Genomic DNA, 23619 nt, shown 5'->3' with positions numbered 1-23619 from the left:
AGCATAATAATGCAAAACATTGTAAGCATTTTATTTCCTTGCATAAGGTTTTTTAGAATCCTCAGGACCTTGACATCTTCCTAGAATGCAAAATTAGATTGAGTAATGCTTATCCCAACAACATGGATTTACAATAATGGACCTGCCAAAGAAGAGCTTAAGTAGTACATTGTTGATCTGTTTACACTCTGCAAGAGAAGCTAAGAGATGAAAAGAGCTTTAGTTATCTTGACATTTATTATTTGTAAAAACAGCAAATAAACTATCCCCCTAACTGCATGACTGTGAGAACGATAAAATAATAGATGATACAAATATTGACAAAATTATAACACCCTTCTAAAGTTACTTTCTGCCTCTGTGTCTACAAATAACCTGCCTAATAAACAGAGACTGGGATGTGTAGAGGAGCAGTGAAGCTCACACACTGGTGTGCTTCACTGGACCTGAACACAAGCATTTCATCTGTTGAGCCAGCAGGCCAAATCAAGTGGTCTTTATTAAAGTCGCTTTGATGGATTCACCCCCAGCCTCCCCCGCTGTGATCTATCGCCTGTCCGAGGCTTGGAGGTCGTAATAAACTTGTTTAGCAGTGGGGTCACCGCATGCAAGCTGAGCACGAGTGTGTGTGTGTGTGTGTGTGTGTGTGTGTGTGTGTGTGGGGGGGTGCTTTCTGCTTGGACTGAATGTTACGTGGCTTAAGTGTATGTTCTATATCAGTGGTTGATGTTATTTGCAGTTTTATCACATATACCTTTTAATACACAGCATTACATCATGGTCATGCACAGAAGCAGTGCCGTTATCCATTTGAGTAGTTTTACTATCATGATTGGCTCTTGCATATTTGTTTTGAATAGAGTATAAATCAGTCCTTAACTGATATATACAAATATCAATTTCTTAGAAAGAATGTTGTTGTTTTTTTTTTCTTAATCTTTCCCACTAATAGCAAGCAAATATTTCCTCTTGCTTAAACCTACTGTGAGAAGTTTGGAAGCCTGAATATAGGCCTCTATGTAAGCTACAAAAGCAACCAAGACCATCAGGAATCAGATCATTTCTATATGGTAATTTTTAATGTCTGTTTGCTACTACAGGCAAATTGTCACATGAAAAGCCTATACTTACAGTGCCTTGGTTTAGGTTTACCACTCAAATAATCATAGTATGTGAAGCCACTGACAGGTAATAAGGAGCACGAGTTAATTCTTGCATAAATCATTCAGGAACAGAATAGAGACTAGATGTACTGCCTTGTCTCCAGAGGGCGCCAGAATTAACAAAAAAAATTAACACCACACTTCAATCTAATGCAACCAAACGTTAGCCCTAATGAAGACAAGATGCTTCTGCCTTAGACATTAGGTTTCAACATGACCAGCCCATGTCCTTGTGTGTCCCCTTAAGTTGGCTGCTGTCCCCAGCTCTCTCTCACACACACACACACACACACAGACCTGGGTCATTGTTAGTCGAGGTTAAACCCATCTTCTTCCTAATGGGCACCGTAGGGACCAGTGTTATTGGATGATTCATCAGATCAATGGTGCGCACTTCTCAAATGACTTCCTCCCTGAGTCCGGCATGTTTCAGCCTGTTGGACGTGATGTAGTTTTCACTGTAACAAGCACCCGGCTCTGAGGATTATAGGCTGAGAGTACAGTGTTTGATTTTATTGTTTTAACAAAGCAAAAATTGGATTTACAGCTTTTGTTACCAGATGTTTAAAAAAAAAAAAAAGGTTTCAAAGTAGATGACATAAGCAAAATTGCATGTTGTGCTTTTATGAGTAAAATATCTCACAAATAAAGTTTTATGAGAGGTGCGCCTGGGAAGAATTTGGGATATTTCAGTCGAAAAAGTACTGTGGAAGAAACAGCAGAATACAAAGCCTGTTGTTGGTGCTGTTTTTATTGTGTTGTTTTATGACATGTGGTAAACCATTGAGGTGACTGTGGGTTATCTGATTGAATATCGTGTATGGATTGATGAATAGCTTTAAACAAGTGCAGATGTTTTACTATCTGGTGTTGCAACAGGAATAAAGCTACAATTAGAGCACTGGCTTTTCAAATCCTGAAGATGTATCACTCAATACATTATCACATGTTTCCAAGACTCATATTAATACAGTATTTAGTATAAAAAAGGGGCTTTTGGTCTTGGAATATAAAAGCGAAATGCACACCATACATTTCCACAATTGTATATAAAATAGGTAATGTGTCTGTCAAGGTTTGACTCTTTAATGATTGATTTGGTAGAGTAACTGTTGAAACATATCAGGGTCATTTAATGTGCTTCGTTGTGTTTCTGTTTTGCAAAACAGTTTCTCCCATCTTCCCTCAGCTTGAAAGCCTGAGTTAAATATAGTCTAGGCATCCTTTTAGATGATTTTAACATAATTTCTCACTCAAGAGTTCACTCAGAAACCACATTCAATAGTCATTTGCTGAAAGTCTGTACTGTATGTGTCTCCAGTCCATATCAAGAGCACCCTCTTAGATGTCCAGAAACTGTGTGATGATGAACTTCATCTCAAACAATATTATTTTTCTGGATATTGTTTGTTTCATTTCTCAGGCGATACATTCACTTTTTATCCTGGAGCCCAGGCATCAGAAGTTGGCTGGGCGAACCATCATAGTGGTCATGGTAGCCATCAGGTTTGGTCCCTTCCAGTAGTACCACTTGATTCCATTGTAGCGGACCACACTGGATGAGCTGGGGTAATATATGCCATTCAGGTTGGAGGGGCCGCACGCTTCAAACCACCAACCTGGAGAGGAAATGTGCCGGAGAGTTCAAGGGAAAAAGTCTGAATGAATTAAATTGAAGCTCATGAAATGGAACACCCAAATATACAGCTGCGAGTCAGCAGTAACTTTATACTGGCACAGAGGGGAAATGAAATGCACTTGGGGACGTTTACAAGCACTTGGATAGATATGTTTAACAAGACATGTTATGAGGAGAGACAGATTGAGACGGTAGGTTGATGGGTACCTCCTGATGCGAGCTGGGCGCATTTGCAGGTGCAGCGGTCGTTGTCCCTGTCCTTGGTGCTGAAGTGGGTGCCTGTGTGGGTGAGGCTGCTGGCTCGTCCAGCTGTGCCACTGAAGCCTTCGGCATGAAGGCTGCATTTGGGAGAGCAAGGAAAAAGTTGTATTGAAAAAAGCTCAGCTGCAGGCGTTTCTATCCATTATTCAAGGCTGGGTCAGGCAATTTCGCTTTTTGGCAGATCCAAATAGCATCGAGTGGGCACGGGATGGAAACTTTTAAAACATGTAACAGCACGATTACATACCAAACTGACTGGTCTTAACAACATTACTAACTTAATGGATGAGAGGAAAAATATTAAACTTGTAGGTCCCACTTTTTTCTGGTTGGAGGCGCCGTAATGAAGTTAGAATCAAATTTCAAATTTTCCCTGTAGGCATACTTGACACCAGACTAACTTTTTTGGACCTTCCTTTTTAATAAGGACAAAATAAATTGAATTTGAGAATTATTTTTTTTTTCGAAAAAGAGCACTTTTTTATGAGGTTAAAAACCCAAATTGAAACTGATCTCTTTATAGGATTCAAAAAGCAAACAAGACCATTGGAAAGGAGACTGATGATTTGTATTTAGTAATTTTACATGTTTGAGGTGTCAGATGAAGTGATTAAGTGGCACAGTAAAAAAAAAAAAAATGTTGCTGATGCATTGTTATGTTATATCGAATGGCATACACATTTGAGCTGTTCTTTTTTTTTCTCTCTCTCAAAAAACAAAACAAAACTACTACTTACCTATTAGAGCAATCAGAAATAAACAAAGAATACACCATAATATTTTAATTGATCATACAATTAATCATATCCACTTTTTTTCCCCAAAATGTATTTAACTTCTTTCCTTTTTCGCTCCATCCTGTGTTTTGTAAAATTGTTTTGTAAAATACCACCCACTTTGTAAAAACATAAAAAGCTGTAGAGTCTGTGCCAATTGTTGTGTCTCTTTCTGTTTGTGTGTGTCAGTTCTGGTTTGAAGCAAGTGGACAAAGAGGTCAACCCTGCTGTCTGCTCTCTCCATTGTCATTCTGTCCAGTTAGTGCTGGTCCCTCCTTCCCCCTGAGATGTGCTTACCCCCCAGCCCTGATCCCAGGGCACGCTGTCTGTGATGACTAAATGAGGATTTGTCCTCTTGAATTTGTAAGTTCACAGGGGAGGGCAACACATCGAAAGATGTGCTGGGAGTAATGGTAGCATAGTGGAGAGGCTGGAATCATTGATGGTGGGAGTTTTTTTTAAAGGACTTTTTTTCTCTTCATGAGTGATAGAAAGAGCATTCTGAAGACACTGCCAACTCCTTTTCTATAAAGCCTTGGGTATGACTTCAAAATATATAACGACTGCTACGCCTCAATACTGGAGATCACAAGCTTATCCTTAAAGTAACTGCCTTAAATATTGTTATTTAATTATAGGTATTCTGTTACATTAAAATAACTTCCTACCAGTGATTTTATGATAATAATGCTTTTTCTTGGCTTCCTGAGAGTACAAAGTGGTCTATCATGCTAATAAAAAATGTCTGAATAATGTTTCTGAGTATTCGGTGAAGACCGCCATGTTACTCCAGGGAGTGCTCCGGATGCAGCTGAAGAGGAGAATTGCTTTGGCCTGGAGTTATGATGGAAGCCGACAGACGTGGTCGGCGTCTCCAGCATGCTAGTGAAGCTGGTACATACTGAACTGGTTACACAGAACATGAGCTCAGAGGTAGCAAACTGCAGAGGTGATTATATTCGTTCAGGTGCTTCGCCTCACACGCTGTAGCCCGAGAGGAAAATTGTGAAACGTTCAGTTTTATCGCGGTCATTATGTGGAACAAAGTCAGGCAAATGCAATTTACTGCACTATTAAGGATGCTGGAAAGCACACATCTACATGTGATGATGATTTGTCATCTTTCAGTGAATCAAACTTCACAAACGTCCTTTTGAAGAATGGTGAATTCCTGTAGATTTATTTGTAATTTAACCTGGGCTATTTTTGTTTCCACTTTATTTCTGTCTGATTTGGAGGAAGCACAGCTTGAGCACACCCACACGCACAATCTTGTTAGCTATTGCAGGGTTAGTGAGGAGCTTTTGCTTGCAGTTGTCAGCTTCTGGCAGGGACAGGTATTATGGAGAATTCTGGTTATTCTCCAGTGGAGGAGGCTGCCCTTTGGAGAATTTTAAGGGGGAAGCTGTATTCCCTGTAATTTGGAGGGAAAAATAGAGGCACAAAAGGCACATGTTGAAAAGTGTGCCTTCTTCTGAACTCATCATTATGAATGGCTCTCTTGAAAATGGTCAGAGTGGTTTCTTTAACATCATTGCTCAGGGATAAGAAAGCTCAAAGGATGAGGGAAAAAAAGGGTGTTTGAATTGTTGATTATGGTTTCCAATCTGTGGTGCTATTAACGAGTCTTACACCAATAGGCAAGGCAGTGATTGAAAGCCTCTTACTGCATGACAATTATGTCTTTCACAATAGCAGGCTGTTAATAAAAATCTTAAGTGAAGTAAAGAACCTGCATTATAGGGCTATTCATTTTGGATTTCTGACACAGTGAATGGAGATTAAATTGGATACTTCAGTGTTTAAGTATAGCATTTTGTCATATCTTGTGCTATCGTGTTATAATTACTAATCACTTTGGTAATTAGAGGGTTTCAGTATTTTAACGGAGAGTTGTGACCTGAGCGTTACATCTTTACAGGCCAGAATTAGAGCTGCATTTTATTATTATTCAAAGCTCATTGAAATGTGGTTGGGTTACCTGAAGTTGTTGTCCTCGCCGTCGATGTAGAAACGGTCGTAATGCGAGAACGCTTCATTCCCCTCCCTGTCTCGTAGCTGGACATGCAGACTGTATTCTTGGGAGCTGGTCAGTTTGTGGATGACATCATTTCCCAACCAGTGCTCCCCAGATGGATCTCCAAAGCCCTGGATTAAACACAAAGACAGAGTAACAATAGAGCAAGAACATATTCAAACAAAGCGGTAATATTACCAAGGACCTGCCAAGGGTTTTTGGAGAGATTATAAAAATAGACTTCAATTTTGAAAAGTCACATTTATCATTCTGATTGACCAAGACAGTCTCCAGGGTGAAATTGAAGTGAAATACTCCACACCCAAAGCACCAGAATTTCAATTGAGGTCTTAATTTGTCCCATTATTATAAAGGGCACAGTGGGAAATGCGGCCAATGTACAGAGGCTACGAACCTTATTACAGCGGCCGTGGTTTCAAATCCTACCTTGGTCTTCTGCTGCCTGTCATCTCCTCTCTCTACTCTCAACATTTCCTGCCTGTCTTCAGTTTTTCCTATTAATATAGATCAAAAATTGCCAAAAAGAGGGAAAGAGCCAGCTTGAGTCCCCTTCAGCAAAAGAAAAAAAAACCCAAAACAAAGAATGTATGGGCAGAATTTGAGATTGAAAGAAGCATCCTTACAAACAGTTCAAAAACACCACTAAGATCTAGTGTAGTGTATAATCATTTAATGATGAGTCTTTTAAGTCTCTGCCTCAAAAAATTCCCCAGCATTAGTTTTCAGAAAGGTAGTTTTCAGCCCTAACTAGCTGTTAAAACAATCAGGTAAAACTCAAAGATCGCAATAACTACTCAAGTGCACCAGGTCAATTTTCAATCATCCCTTGAACTCCTGACAATCAGAGCTAAGAAGAAGCTTCTTTTGTGAAAGTAAAACATTACAAACTTTAACATAAACTGAAATTAGCTTGACCTTATTTATTCAAATGTAACTCATTGCATGTCATGTTTTTTGCTTTGAAAGAATAGTGTTCATTTTCGTAGATTTCAGCAGCTGATGGAATACACAGTTTGCACAGAAAAGCTGACCCTGTGTCTTCATTTCAGCCATTGTAAATGCAAGTGAAATAAAAGACTGAAAAATGTCAGGGACATAGGTCAGCCGCTGGAGTGAATGTTAAATGATGCTTTGGAATGGAAGGCACAGTTATAAAAACTTAAGTTCACAAAGAAAATACCTATATGTAAACACGTATACCATTCAGGTGTATGGGCTTTCACGAGAAAGAACTTCAGGAAAATGTCAATAACATACATCCTATTCAAAGAAACACCTTTAGAAAAGCAACCTAAGGTGATGTATGTTATTTCCTTGACTGACAGTCAATTTATGGGATGGAATAACAATGTGACAAAGCCATTTGAATCACATAATGCCTATGTTGAATAACACGTGAATACAAATACAAATGTAACATGTAATTACATTTCCAAGATCTATTGACAATGAAACCCTTCATATGCATCAGTGAAGAAAGAAGCCTTACTTGTCTACCCTCTCAATTTTCTGTCTTTTGTCCAGCTGTCAGCAGTTCAGTGACTCATCTTGAAGTTAAAGTAAATATATATCTAGTGACAACTTGGAGTATTTATCAATCAACCAACAGGCCTGGGTATAACATTTGATGAACACTCAACACACCAGAATATGTGTTGACAGGGCCACTTTAGTATGGCACTTTAGTACATTCGCTAGCTGCCATCTACAGAGCCTCTGTGCTCCAATGCCCCATCAGGAACCAAATATTTATCATCTGTTTGTGAAAATATTGTACTCAACAAGTTTGTAAGCCTTTTTTTCCCCCACACTCCTTCTGTTTGCAGTGACATTATTCTCTGCATTTAGTTTCCAATCCGAGCTGTGGCAATTGATTTTCTGGCGTGGGTGAGAGACAAATTGCTACTCTGCTCAATCACAAATCCAGCTGAACTCATTTGTTCTGTGTGTAATTTAACACAGTTGAAAATGTTTGCAGGCATATGTTTCTCTGCTTCTTTGTTTTTTTTTTTTTGTTTTTTTTTTCCAAAAATAAAACTTTGTAATGAAGTTGAAGACAACATGATTTAAATGCAAGTCCAAACAAAACAAACCCAAAAGGTGTGAAAATATGCCAGATTCATTCAGAGCACTGAAAAATCTTCATAGCCTCTAGTGTGTGATTTTATTACATCCTGTTTATATTTTGTAATGCTGTTGCTAACTCATTTCCCTGTAGTAAAACTACTGGGATCTTAAATATGGATACAAACAGAGGTTCTCCATGGGTCAATAAAAGTGTTTGTGTAGAGCGTGTGTTTAAGGGTGTGGGGGAGTATCACAGGGAAGGGGAGCAAGAGCAGGTGCAATAACATGGGGGGTAGTAGAGAACAAAAGGGCAGCCAAATCCAACAACCGTAGGTCACCTGGGATCACAGGGCTCACCGGTATCCCACGCCTCTCCGCACCAAACCACCCATAGATTGTTATTGGAACCTCCTGCTCAGTCCAGTAGTATTAATCTGTACAACAATTATGATGCATCATAGTAGAACCCAGAACTCACCACTTTGTAGTCCCTCCACCCACGGTGGAAGTCAACAGAGCCGTTCCTTCGATGCTGTAGCACTGTCCAACCGCCACCTCTGGTTTTCATATCACAGAACACCTGGGAAAATACAGCAGGAGGACAACAGGTTTTTTTTTAAAGGCTCTGTGAAATATTAAATGCACTTCCGAATATTAAACAGTGTGCCTGCATCAGAAGTTCTGTTGTTACCCTGCAAGGATGTACCGGTAAATGTTTCCCCTCTGAGGGGGCAGGAAAACCAGTGGAAAGCACAACATTGACATATTATAACCTTCTGCTAGCCAAACTGTAAAATAAAGTTGACCAGATACGTGAGTTTGAATCTGGAGCTGTTGTTGGTTCATTGAATACAGTCTACACCACAGACCAACAAGCATTTCAGCCTCTTAAGCAGCGTAATGTCCTCCTGCATTAACTGGAAAAGTTGTTTAATTTTGGCCAGAAAGTATGCACTTGGTATATCACATTTTTGAACTGAAAACCGCTGCTTGATGCAAAAGGGGAAAAGCGTCATCTAGATGAAATCAAACTGAAAAGCTGTGTCCTGAAAAAGAAAACAATGATCTGAAAGATGTTTAAACACACTCAATACTTCTGAGGTAACGCCCAGAGCAGGGAGCATGCAGGCTCTCTTGATTCAGTTTTCATTTCGATAACAAATATTAATTTGTTGAATGTTGGTGTGTAAGAGCAAGTAATCCCAGTTGTATAATACAATAAGAAAACCCATTTTAATACAATACAGTATTTCTGTTGTGATTGTAGTGAGATAAGTGCAAAGCACCATATACTGTATAATCATTTTAAGCTTATCTGTATGTGTAAAACTACAGTTTTAAGTTTAGAGCAATGTTGTGTCAGGAAAAAAAAGTAAGCTAACTCGTACTGCTGTAGAACACTGACTTAAGTACCACTCAATCAGTAACTGTTTTTAAATAGGTCTTCACATTTGTTAACACTTGATGTATTTATACGATGATACACATATCTTGGAAAAGCAGTAGTATTCCGTCACAGTAATTTTATACTTTATTATGAAGCCAGTGTGATAGTTTATTAACTTGTAAATGTGTAAATAGGTTAAGTAGTGAACGCAGGTGTATAGCACAGTTGGCATTGCAGCACAAGGAGCCTAACTGCACAGGTTCAACACATAATTATGTTTATTCTTAGTTTGGGGGATTATTGCATACAGGGGGGGGGGGGGGGGGGGGACAGCGGGTGTGTATTGTAACTAATGTCTTGTGTCCTGCCTGTCTGTATACTGCTACTGGATGCCTTGAATTTCCCTCGGGATCAATAAAGTATCTATCTATCTATCTATCTATCTTCATTTATCCAAAATGTCTTTGTTAGTTGTTGCAAGATGACTTTTATATGGAACTACACTGTTATCACTCAGTAGGTGTGAAATATATTTAAACTCACTCACTTTGTCGATCTACTCAGTATTAAACTCCTTAACTGAGAAAAAGTTAAAATCATTCATTTTGATTTCAGTACATTAAATTATCTATACTTTACAGTGTCAAACAAAATGACAGCCTGTTCCTTGTTTGTCTTTAAGTCAAATGTGATTCATGTGCTACCGCTACTAAATATTTTTACATTAAACAGATGTCATGTTTTCAGACTAGTATCAATACCTTTATATAACTTATGACAAATAAGCACACTTGTGTCTTTCTGATATCTGAAGAATGCCATTGAAGTTTTAAGAGTACATTTCAAGGTGTATGAAGATGATAGGGTCCAGGTGAGGAGGACAAACAAACATATCCCTTTTTTTCTCTTAACCCCCTGAGAAGCGTATAGGGAAGGAGGCCTCTAGGTTTCAAATTACAAATTGATTTTTTTTTTCTTTTATTTGGCCGCACATTGTCAAATAGAGCTATGTTTGGAAGAACAGATTGCAATCATTTTGGACTCGTTCATCTTGGGACAGAATTCGAGATCTAGACTTGTTAAGGGATTTGTTATATACTGTATATGCAGGGTGTTTAAGTGGACACATTCCAGCTTCCCTTATGAATTAGTGATTAAATCAAGGTGTGAATATGTATCCATGGGCAGTAGAAGACTTGATGTTTCTCAGAGACCCTTTAAAAATAAATAAATGTATTCAGTCCAAGTGGCTGAAACCTGCAGGGTATTATTTTGTCAGTTTTCTCAGGCACTGTATTACCATGTAATGTTGTCCTCTCAGATTATAGATATTGTCAGTGATATTTTAAGTTAGATCACAGTCTATACAACCTACACTTGGGATAACTAAACCTACACTGATCTCTGTGTCTGTTTGCTTGAATGTTGTCCACTAAACAACCCCCCTGATCAGTCTCAAGAGTCATGCAGTAAAGATGCTGCTATGTGGACAGCATCCCAACAGGTCTCTCCATTTTTACATCCCAGATGGCTTTATTCTGCTGGAAAAAAAACACAGTTTCGAGCACATTCCCGGAATAGGAAAGATAAATCAAGGTCAAAAGGCCCTCAGGTCTTTTTCCTCAGAAAACAAGGTCGACAGGCAATATGCTGTGATTATCCTCGGGCACAATAAGCCTGCACTTGTACTTTAAAGGCACACTGGAAATGAAAACAGAGTCTTGAAATAGATTTGTAAGTCTTTCCCCAAAAGGGATTGTTACTTTGATTCAAACCAGGTCCATACTTAAAACCCTTAATTCACTTATTATTGATGTTGACAAGAAAGAGTCCTTTTAGGCCAAATCCTTGATACCAAGATGCAAAAACAGTGTTGTGATTATTAAAAAGACGTAAGGTGGCTAATATTTACAAAATGTCATCAAGGGAAACAATAGTTAACTCATATCTGTTCATCAGTCAGGCTTGATATGTGATTTAATGTGCCTTGTGATTCTCTGAAGCAGTCACAAAACTAATGAAAAATGTAAAAAGGAAGCTGATCCAAACTATGAATTATTTGGTTTGTAAACAACATCATTATTCAAAATCTGTGTGATTAAAACCTCGTTAGAGGATACATCTCATTTAGTCAAATCTGCATTCCGTACGCATAGTTTTTTTGTATCCTGTCCAACTGAGGAAGCCTGCTATGTGCTTGAAAATAAGGCAATTTGTATCTGCCCCACTTTTTTTGTACCCACCCAGATTGTCAGCCACCTTGGACTTTAGATGGCTTAGATTTAAAGCAACAATTATTCAAGGGAATACTGACTCACATCACTGCAAACATACATTAGCCCCATTTTGCAGGAAATACATGGAACCATTGCCCAAATACATCGCTGACTTGCCCACAGGAAATGAGGAAAACAGTAGGAGCTGGTGCCAGCAAGCAAACTAGATTGAAAGTAATGAAAATCATAAAAAAAACATATATTTTACTGCTGTCTTCTTTTTCTGCAGTAAGCTCTTAGAGTCAAGATCTCTGCCAAGAATCCTATGATTCAAAGGAAGGATTGCCTACTGGTGGATAGCATGGTTCACTTAGCACAAGCTAGCTACTTAAAGTCACAAGAGGTACCTCCTAAGCTTTTCTGACTTTGCATTCAGCAGCGCCCACTCACTCACCATGAAGCCTGCAGGGCAAAATGCTTCTGTTTCTTATTATTTTACCTTTCACGAACCCAGAAATGCACTTTAATTCAACGGCATTAGTGTGTGTGTGCGTGTGTCTGTATGTCAGTGTGTGTGGGAACTTGTATGCATATCTGAGAGGGGACTATGGCGTTGTTACTCATTAATCAACAGAGGACCCTTGGTCAAGCCTCTCAACGTCCTTATGTTTTATGTGTGCAAGAGGGAGAGCTTCACACTATTAGGCAAAGTGAAATGGTTCCATCGCTACGTACTGCGATGAAAATGGATAAAATGACGAGAGCGTTTCATGTCACGGTCAGTTGGGTGATGTTTGCTTTAAAAGACCTTTAAAGCCTCACTACCTTGACAGTCCGTGTAGAGTTGGGAAGGCGTATGCTATATGTTCCACTCTCTGTCACACCAGATCGCAGGATTTCGGCACAGTCTCTGAAGCTAAGTGGCTCTTCTTTTGGTGTATTGGATATTTCTGCAAAAAAAACATAAAAAAACAAAAGAGTAATTTATCTACAGATGGCAAATCCATTGGTTCTGCACACTAATCCCGCCCCAGTATGTGACTTTTCTTGTAAAGTTAAGTTGTTGCTTAAGCCTTCAATTTCGGTGATGCATGCATGTATGTTATGGGTTTGAGATTTGAATTACAAGCTGCCCTAGGTGGGTCATGAAAAATGATACTTTTTCAGCCTCAATCACAACTCCCAAGTTCATTAATTACAGTTTTGTGGACCCCTGTTTTCCATTAGGCTGTTTTTTTGGTATTCATTGTTACTATTAATCATTTTTTCCTCTCAGGAGGTTATATTAATCACAGAAATGCAATCGATCATTTTGTGCAATAATGTGAAATAATGACAAACCACTCAATCAGTAACTGTTTTAAATGCCCTACCATTGCAGTGGTTGACCATAGCCAGCAGCTGCTGAACAGTGTCCGTGAGCACTGCCTGCTGTCTCTGTAGCAAGGTGCTGTTAAGCATGGAGCTGCCCAGTTCCCCCTGCAGCTGACTGACCAGCCGACTCTGCCTCTCCAGAAGCTCTTGAAGCTGCTGCTTTTCACTTTGCATGCCCTGCAGCTCCCTCCCATACCGAGCCTCCAGCGCTAAGAGCCTCTGTTCCAGGAAACTGCCAGGCATGAACAGGAACAAAAACATTGAGTCACAGCACAGCAGAACTTTTTTACAATTGAATACAAAGAAATAATACTAATTGAATTGTGTGCATGGAAGGAGGGGGGAGGGAAAGTAAACAATGTTTACATTCCATTTTAATGTAATAAACTTTCATCAAACTTTAATTTAATATTTATGTATTTTGAGAAAATGTTGTTCTTCATAATTTATTGCCTATATATTGAACAAGCTTTGGACCCAGTTCTGAAACTTGGGCAAGATCGTGTTTTGAAGCACTTCATAAATCCATTCTATCAGACTAGAAGAAAAATAGAGGATGCGTAGAATTGATCCATTCAGTAATTAACTTCACAGTGCAGGCTCCTCAAACCTGCACATCTACACGACAGTGACTAAACGACAGCACATGAGCCTCACTGGGCTAACATACATAAACACCTGTATAGCAGCAGCAATCACAAATGTGTCCACATGCTAAGTTTCTCCATCATAGCCATGAGGCAACCATCTGACAAGTGATTTTGTGTGTGTGTGTGTGTCCTACCTCTCCTCCTAATGAAGATCATAAATCCCTGCAGCCTGATTTTTATGGCTTTAACTAACGACTCGGCAGCAGTTATTTATTGAAACAATCAAGCCACCCAGATTGAACAAGCTACTTTCAAACTGCTTTAAACGTGTGTCCTCAATCTCGTGCTTTAGGCAGCGCATCAGTAGGAGGCCCGAAGGGAAAGCTGGATCGGTCCAATAAATGTAACATTATTTCCATTTCATATTTGCTTTATGGGGGAAAAAAAGTCAATACAAAGTGGCAAAGTGAGCTAGCAAATTGCTCTCCATTTTGTGTATTTCACTGAGAGGAACAGACAAAGCATAGAGCCAGCTCAGACATGTTCAGGGTTTTGACAGAACAAACATGGAGATTTGGATCATATTGCATTCTGGAAAATTAAACTGTTATGCTTATGATGTTGTGCTATTTATTTGATACTTGTATATGACTATTTGTCTCCTCAAAGACTCTCTACAATAAATGCTGCACTCCCTGCCAATACTATTTTACATGTAATGCCTGTGAAAACAAACACGTCTCTCTGCTCTCTAAAGTTGGCAGCTGTTCAAAAAACCTGGCTTCATGCCCTCGAGCATCAGCAGCAGAAGGCCCCCATAACCACATCAACCCTTTTTTCCCCTTTTTATTTCACAGCAGCCTGGCTGCAAATCTACTATGACCTTTCCACTTTCATGCATGCCCTAATGGGGTATATCCTTGTGAAGATGTATTCATTTATTTACATGTCAGAGGCGTGTCACCAACTTGAAAGATGAAGGCAAAAGGTCAGAGTGGTATCAAGCAGAGCCAGATGTGTAACAGTTGTTGTGGCTGGGGCACCCTCTTCTTCCAGTCACACTTTGTACAGATGAATGGAGTGATAAAAGAACTAAGTGAGAGAAAACTCCTGTTCTCTTTCACACCATCATACACCCTGTCTTTAACCGCTGCTGGCCCTGATTTGACCTTCTGTTCCTAAAGAGAATAATGGGAAACCCCACCTTATACCACAGCTTATTCATTGGCAAACACATACACATGCTTAAACAATAAGCATTATATTCTGGGTAAGTGCCCTGTTTTTCAGATCTTCTGGATTAAAGGGACAACTTTTGTTCATGTATAGTACACTTTTTGAAGGCCTTTATATTTAGCTACCCTAATGTCAAGTAGCATTTCCTGAGGAAATGTTCTTTGGTGCGCAGGAAGAGAAGAATTTTATGTTATGACATTCAAACCAGCTCATTTAAAATCAATGGGAAGATAACGCAGAAGAAATAAAATGCAAGTGTTACTTCATGAAAATAATCACTCATCATAAAAAAAACATTTATTGTATCATGTTAATAAAAGACAATTATCTCTCATTGGATAAAACATGTTCAAACAAAAAGAAAATGAGAATGCTGCATCCATGCTGAAAGACATAATAGATCTTAAAGGTCACCTATTATTCTCCTTACCAACCTGTTACATGAGTCTGAGAGCTCCACAAACATTAAAACATAAAGGTTCTTGTTATAAATCCACTGTAATCCTGCATTTTATTATTTCTATAAACTCCTCTATTTCAGCCCTATTAAGAACAGACTGTGTGTCTGTAACTTTAAGTGTGTCTGAACACAAGCCTCTCTTGAAAGGCTTTGGTGTGCTCGGTCTTTCTTGCTCCATTTCCTATTGGTTGCTGTGAGAAGGCAGGCTCAGAGGGAATAATATAACAATATTAAACCCCTAGCTGTGGGAGTGTCACCTCCCTAGGGGGAGGGGCTACTGCCCTTAGTGATGTCATAAAGGTAAATTCTCCAAACGGCCTGTTTGACCACACTTTTTCTGAAAAGTTGAACAGGCAAACAACGCAGAGGATGGACTTTTCTCATGAATGGAGGGTTTCTAAACAAGGGACACATATTCATGTTGAGAAAAACATGGTGGTGTAGTTTACATAATGTGACCTTATCAAATGCTTACATTGTAAAGTTCTCAAATCTTGAAATAAGCTTGCCTGAATAATCTTTGAAATAGTGTGTGTGCTCACCTGTTTTTGTCACTGAGCCGTGAGATCTCTTGAGTCTGCAGGAGAATATGTTTCTCCAGCCTGTTGGTAAAGAGTGAGTACTCAAGCAGCTGAATCTCAAGGCGACTTGTTTGATTCAACACCTAAAGATTCAGAACAAAAAGTTGCAGAGTAAGTTGACATTGGTGACTGGTTTCGATGTAAAGTTGAGTTCATAAAAATCTCCCTTGTGGATAATCAATGTGGGACAGCACATCCAAAGGCTCGAAAAGCCCATTCTTTGATCTTGCAATGAAAACACGAGCAATAATTATCTCATAAACACCTGTGACATGTTTTTTAAGTTTCAGATGGAGCAAAACGTGGAACAAAGCAGCTCCGATATTTGTGCAGGTTGGGGTTTCACGATAAGACAAAAAGAAAACATTAGGACCAAAACAGCCCAATCTGTAATAACAGCTCTGTGGCATGAATGAAGACACATCTGTGTTGTGCTATTGAGTGTTATGTTTTAATTGGCGTGTTGTCAGACGCCGAGCTCAAGTGATTTTGTCAATCACAGCATCTAGAACCAAATGGCAGCTGTTTTAAAGCAGCCGCCGCCACCTTTCAGCCTGGCTTCTCATCAAGTTAGATCTGATTTAAATTTAATTAGCTATGCACCAAATGAACTGCAAGTGACATTGTTTGTTTTTGCACTGGTGTGACACCGACAGTTGTTCATTTTGATTGGCTGCAAACAAGTTAACTCAGGTTCACTCGAACGCGTCCTGATGGACTCACCTGTGTCTCCACATCTGTCAGTTTGCGTGTTTGCTCTGCTGATTGGCTGAGGAGGTTGGTTCCCATCTCTAGCATGGCAGCTGTCTGTGTATGTACTGCAGTTCTCTTCATTTCCTCCATCCCAGAGCGCACATTCTCCTGTATGAAGTTCTCCAGCTGTGAGGAGAATATGCAGATTTTTAGAAAATGATCCAGGATGTCAGATTCCCTAGTTTCATTTCTGCCATAATCAGATTTTGAAGGTAACATGGCCATTCACTGAAAGCCTCGAGGTAAAAAATATCCCAGGATACTTTGGGCAGGTTGAAAGTTGTAACTCCAGAATATCCGTCTTTTTCACTATGGTGGAGTCACACTATCAATCAATCTTTGCGTCTTGCCAAAGATTTATTAATCTATCAATCTGCATATCTACATTAGGCCAATACCATTACATTAAGAGAAATCTGGACGGACTAGGAGTCTCAATGGGATTTCAAGGGAGCAGTAACCAACAGGCTAAAATCTTGAATATTGTGTGCAGGACTTTAGGAATAGTACTCTACACTGGGTAATCAATCATAAACTGAGAGAAAGAAGCACTGGCAAAAAAACCATCATAAGTTGCAGCAGGAGTATAAATAGAGCAGCATCCATCTTGTTCCAATAAATAGATTTTCTTATTAATGCAGTCAGTTTGACAAAACGGCATGTGGAAGACAAATTTGTATTTTCCCTGCTGTGAAAGATGGAATTTTATTTGACGTTTAAGAGGTAATGGCCTGTGCCTTGCAATAAAGCAAAGTGGAATATCGACAATAATATTCATGACTTTTCTGAGAGATCAGACTTTGCTCTTTAAGCACAAAGGCTGGAAGATAGGTGGTTCAGGGGAACAGCACTAATAATGATGCAGCTAATGAGTGGCCATTCAGAAAAATCGATGAGAATTCAAAAGTGGGTGCTACTTGTATTTTTTTAATACAAATGGGATGGGATGTAATGCATTGAAACAGGGGATGCGATACAAAAAGTACAAACCCAAGTGGAAAGGAAAATGGACAATTAAATTGTTTTCCCACATTTAATCTTTATCGTACCCTTGTGCTTCCACTGGATCTCTATTACTGCTCAATCCTTCATTCAGTCCCCCTCTCCCCTCCAGCTCAGTTACCGTCTCTCACATTTTGCTGCTTTAGGACTTCTGAGACAGCAAAAAAAAAAAAAAAAAACCTCCATCCATAACTGAGGATATAAAGAGATTACAAAGTGGATTAAAGCCTTCGAGTCCAGAGGAAGAACCAAAGTTCCAAGTATCCGAATCAGCCTCATGTATTGAAGCTGCTATCAGCGGCCTGCCTAAAGGTTTCCTATTACATCCTTCTGTGATGCATCACACAACTCAATGCTGAGGTCTTGATACACTCCATCTCCCACTGCCAATTGCCTTGATAGGAGCTCGGTGTCACATTTGGGTTTTAGTATAATTCTGTTTTATTTTTGTTCAAGAGGGAAGACAGTAGGGATGAGTGCTGAGAAAATGACTTGTATCACTTGATATCTTAATTATTGAGCCAATGGACACATTTGTTCTTGGTTACAGTTACAGAAAAGAGGAAGGGGGGGAGGGGCATATCTGCTGGGTGTTCTGGCAAAATACTGATAGACTGAGGCAATCAGGATAGCTGTGTTAATAAGGAAAATTAGTTATTAGGTTCCCATGAAGACGATGACCTGATGGATGTGCTTAATCAACACCAGGCTTATCCAATTTTCAGCTAGAAAATGCATTATTGCTTCTTTAAGGGTGATGTCAGCTATATTAAACATTTTCTCACTTACTTCCCATTGTGTCTTAGCAACAACAACCCTTTGCGGTTATTTGAATATCTGCCTCAACCTCAAATTAAAAAATATGAGAGTGTGTCCACAGTATTTAGAACAATCTACAGCTTTTATCTGTTTTCGATCAGTTTTCATCTAACTACTCTTTTGTTATAGAAACAATGCCAATGAAAATTGTCCACAGTATGTTCCTTGGATTATCCTGAACAATTACACATTACTTCTGTAAAAAAGATGTTGCTGTTGGAGGGTTTTCTCCTCGAGTTTTCTCAAGGGGTGCCAGGGCAGAAAGATTCACTGCTTTGGTCTCTACTGAACTGGATCATTGAGAAGATCATTCATGATCCCCAAAAATAAACATGGTCATTTCTCTGATATACAAGGGGTGAAAGTAGGCTGTGGTCTGGTGCGACTAAAAGACTCAGTGGCAGTATGCAGTACAAGAAAGAGGGGAGAACAGTATCCTGCCAAAATCCACAATAAAAACCAGTCAGGGTCACACTTTCAGCAAGAAAACACATCTTTCAACATTATGTCATCTTAAACAACACTTTGTCTCATTATTCATTTTTTTTTCTCAGCCGTTCTGAAATGCCTTTTTGATACGTTCTAGACTAAGTAGTTTCATTACGGCAGTTAGCTGCTGTGTGACGCGCGCACCTCCAGACATTACAAGGGGGAACGGGAGAGGCTCACCTTTTGTGTAAACAGAAATGCAAGTGACGCTAATAACTCTAAAAGTCAACATGTTTATTAAAGTATTTAAAGGTGCGTATTTTTGGTGGAGAAAGTGAAAGTTGGAGAAATGCACAGATTCTTTGGTATATGTTCATAACTCTATACACAAACTGTCCTCAGAGGAAACTTTTGTTCCGGGAACACTAAGCTCCAAACAGTGTTCCAGGGACACTTTTTTTTTGCCTTTGAATAAAGTTTGTGAATAATATACCATAGAATTGTTTTACTTCACCAACTTTCAAATGTTACTACTAAACCTCTATAGTGCAGCTTTAAATGCATTGATCACATCAATAATTTAAATGATAACACACTAAATTAAAAAGAAGGTATCAAAGTATAATTAAAAAAGTGGAAATAATAAAAATAAATTACTTCAGTAAAAACAGAAAAATATTAGAGGTCAGTTAATTTAATAAATTGAGAATTGAGACAATAATCAATCAGAGATGGTAGTCGTAGTTTATTCAATCTGCATTTACTTCTATTCTAATGACAAACAACAAACTTGCATAAAATAAAAAAGGTATAGAGTGAATATCAAGAGGAAGTAAGTTCGAGAGTTTACTCGGATACAAACAGAAAGCTCTCTCACATGTGCTTTGGTTTGACACATGAGAAAGATTTCCAAAACAAAATAAAAAATCAAGGACCTGTGTGATCTGGTAGTAACATAAAATGAATGACGATTTCTGCAATGTGCGGGGTTAAAGCTTTTCAAAAGTAAAGTAAAGTAAGTAAAATAAGCATCAGATTGGTTTTAAAAGAGGGTTTACGTGATCCATTTTCTTTTCATTTTAGGCAACAGCAAGTGAGAAACGTGTATTGTATTACTTCTTTAGATGTCTCTTAGTCAGGGGTCAGCATTTTTAAGAAATTACAGTGATATATTTGTTCAAAAGAAACTTGAGACCAATTGGACATTTAAATGTGTGTGAAATACTTCAATATTGCTTTAATGAAATATTATTGGAAAAAGACACAGGTCACTGGGGGTTGCTTGGTCACCTTGATCTCTATGCAATATTTCAGCACTAGCATAATCCACAGAGGCTCTTAAAAGAACACATGCACGCTAACATCCCATCTGCCAAACCCTCAAGGCAGCAGAATGCAAAGAAACTAAATGGGGGGTTACGTTGGGGGGCCAGAACAAAAGAAAATAAACACAAGTTTCTTCTTGGAAACACTAAAGGAATCTGGAAGATTAATACAGTCCTGTTGCTCTCGCCGTCTTGGAGATTCCTCAGCGGAACACGCTGGATTCATGTGTGTGCTCCTATGTTTTCGTGTGTGGGTGTATGTTTCCTTTCAGGGGGTTTGGGTGGAAGGCTCATGGTAAGAGTCATACTGTCCCTGGGGAGCTCTGAGTGAGATCGTATAAAGTTTCACAGACACACTGCCATACACTTGCCTTCAGCTCTTCTTAATGCATATCACCAATTTCTCCCCAAACATTTGCTTATAGGCTTGATGTGTTTCACAAGGTGCTGAAAGGGCTTTGTCATCTGAGGTCAGTCTTCACTCTTAGACGTCTTAAAGAGTCCTCCTGGGTCTTGCTATGTTTATGTGGAAGTCCCACCTAGAGTGCAATCATTAAAGCATCACTAATGCCTGAGAGGGGTAACTTGTTGAAAGGTTGTTCATTCCAGACGCTGTGTGAAGGGAAGATTGGCAACAGAGCAAGTTTGTGACAGCTGAGCTTTTTTCTGTAGGTGGAGGGGATTTATCTCCTTCATGACTGTGTATATCCGAGCTCTGGCAGAGAAAGAGTGAAAAAGAGACTACATGCTCAACAGAAAAGAAAAAGAAATGTGCAATGTATGATGCTTTTGGGTTGTACAATACAGCACATACTGTGCAGACTGCTTGCATGACGGAAAGTGTGTGCACTATTTCTTCCACGCTCTGTCTCTCAAGCACACACATACATACAGTGTGGCCTCATGGGACTCTTCTCATGAAAGTGAGGTCTCCAGTTCACAGACTGAGCATCAGACAGAGTGTGCACGGGGGATTCGAGTGTGTATGTTTTCGTGTGTGTGTTTTCCTGGGAGAGTGTGAGCAAGATAGGCAAAGAGCTTGAGATCTGATGGTCGACAAGTAAAAAGGTGTGAGATGAGACACATTCATCATCCCAAGGGAGCAGAACGGTCCAGATAGAAGCGAAGGAGATGGATAGAGAGGAATAGGGTGTCAAAAGAAAAAAAAAGAAAAGGGGGAGGCTGAGGACAGGAGAGGAAATGCAGACAATTTTGCGATTGAGAGCGAGAGTGATGGGAAGTGACAGGAGCAAAGGAAGTGCGTTGGCATTTATGATGTCCCATTTTCAAATCCTGAAATAAAATAAAAATGTTTGCTCTCAGTCGGCTCACGCCACAGAAACCCTCATAATCGGCCCAAGGATTAGTGTACACCATAAATATTTTGCCAGTGTCAGAGAAGCAGACAAGAATAGAGAGGCGGGTGGAGAGGACTGGCATGTCACTCAGTCTGTCACAGACAATGACCCCACACTGATGCTGTACGCTGATGACCTTAGCAAGGAAAACACTATTGTGAAGCCATTTTTAATCACATCATTTCATTTTGCTCATAATCCGGACTCAATGGAATTGCAAAAGGCCATCGACATGCTGAAATGTGTCTCCAGTTGATAAAAAATGTTTTCAACCAAGCACAACGCGCTAGATTTGTATGTTAGCTAAGTGTGGTCTGGAGCTTGTTTTAAATGACCTTTAACATGAGTCAAGTGTGGAGTTTCTATGTGTTGTAGCCTCTGGGAGCAAAGCTATTCATTAAGCAGGTTTAACTGTGTGAGACACATTTGGCACTGTCTGATATTAGCAAACTTATTTCTTCTTGCCTTCCTTCTTTTGCATGCAACAGGGAGTTCCTGGCCTCCCAGTGGTCTTAAATACAGACACATACAGTCATACAACAGACGTAGTCATGGAGGCAGATAGGCATACAATGTGTATCCAGGAAATCCCAGCTTAGCACTGAACTTATCAATAATGACGGCCTATAAACACGTTACCAGACACTCTACGTCATGGACATCCTGACATTTTTTAGCCAGCTCCTTCAGATATTTGTTTCAACGCCTGCTGGCTGAAAGATGATGATTACAATGGACAAGAAGAAGACAGCAAAGAGGAATGGGAAGAGTTCATAGAATAAAATAGTTGTTTTAGGGAAATTCAAAGACCTTACCTTCTGTAGCCAGTGGGTGTTGTTCTCCATGGCATTCTCCAGACTCTCCAGCTTCCTCTCCTGCCAGGAAGGTCTTTCCTTCTGGGCCTTGCCTGGTTTAGATTGGCTTGTGTTTTGGTCATCTTCGGGTGGGGAGTCCCTCTGGAGAGTGTTGGTGACCTGGAAGTCCTGTAAAGGAAGGCAGTGCTCCACCTCGGGGAGGACGAAGGTGTAGCTGCAGGGGCCGTGCTGCACGCGATGCTGCTGGCGCTCTGAGGCGATTGCGGGGGCCAACAGGTAGGCCAGGTAGGCGAGGGTCAGGGCCAGCAGGCGGTCCATGTCAGGAAGGGAGGGGTAGGGGAGGGAGGGAGGAGAGGGAAGGGAGGAGGTTGCTCCACCTAGGGAGCAGAAAGGTGGGTCAGGTGAGTCTCTCTGTCAGTCCTCTCCTTCCTTTTATCTCCCACTTCACTTTTCAAACCAACTCCTTCTGCTCGTCTTCATCACTTTTTCTTCTCCTCTTTTGGCTTGTCCTCCTCCCACAGTTGTATCCAGAAGTCCTCTTCAGCCCAATCCCTGCTCCTGTTGTTGGATGTGAGAGCAGAGTGAAAACATACACAGGAAAAGGGAATTGCCTCGTGTTGTAACTCCAACACTGAGGCAGCTCAGTCCAGGAAGCCAACAGCAGACTTCCCTCCAAACATTTATCTCTCTTTCTAGAAGTTGTCTTCCTCTCTGCCTTCTTTTCAAGCTGCTGGACTCCACGTGTTTGGTCGGAGGAGAGGGAAGAGGAGGGGTGGAGTGGAGTGGAGTAAAGAGTGGCCCGCTTCAGGATGTTGGCTGAAGTGGAAACTCTCTAAAACTAGAGGAGGGAGAGAGACGAGCATACCTCTCCACACATCCACATATGCACCTCCTTAGAGCATAATCACTCAACCGGCCTTCCCTCTTTCACTTTCTCTCTCCCTCTTCTGGTCCCCGCTGTTTGCGGGGGTTAGAAGAGGAAGCTACAAAAATACACGCTGGCACACATTTAGGACCTTTCACTGACAACATTTTGCTCTCTCCCATTCTCTCTCCGTTTAGTCTGTCTATACTGTATTTCTTTATGAGACTCTCTCTCTCTCTCTCTCTCCCTCTCTCTCTCTCTTTGGAATCCAGTAATGCAGACTGCAAGTAGAAAAGAAAAAAATAAAATTGTTTTTGATACAATATTTTAAATTCAGGGCTAAGTGAGTATATTTTTCTAGCAAATAAGTTTGGAAAAAAACCTTTGGAATTAGTGATACATTACACATGGGTTAACAGGATGCCAAAATTAGATTTCCACATATTCACTAAAATCCCGATAACA

General features: G+C 39.9%; 1 protein-coding gene across 1 annotated transcript; it reads right to left on the bottom strand.

Annotated features, from left to right (window-relative positions):
• Positions 1–2238: 2238 nt before the first annotated feature.
• angpt2b (angiopoietin 2b) lies at positions 2239–23009 on the bottom strand. The gene is made up of 9 exons (XM_079368411.1): positions 22290–23009; positions 16512–16667; positions 15750–15871; positions 12921–13153; positions 12373–12497; positions 8423–8524; positions 5821–5987; positions 3010–3140; positions 2239–2782 (listed from the first exon to the last, which is right to left on the bottom strand). The coding sequence occupies exons 1-9, from the start codon at positions 22605–22607 to the stop codon at positions 2622–2624; spliced, it is 1515 nt and encodes a 504-aa protein (XP_079224537.1). The 5' UTR covers positions 22608–23009; the 3' UTR covers positions 2239–2621.
• Between the last annotated feature and the right edge of the window lie 610 nt (positions 23010–23619).

Source organism: Symphodus melops (genome assembly GCF_947650265.1).
Source record: "Symphodus melops genome assembly, chromosome: 18".
Classification (NCBI taxonomy): Eukaryota; Metazoa; Chordata; class Actinopteri; order Labriformes; family Labridae; genus Symphodus; species Symphodus melops.
This window is presented reverse-complemented; position numbering and strand designations above follow the sequence as displayed.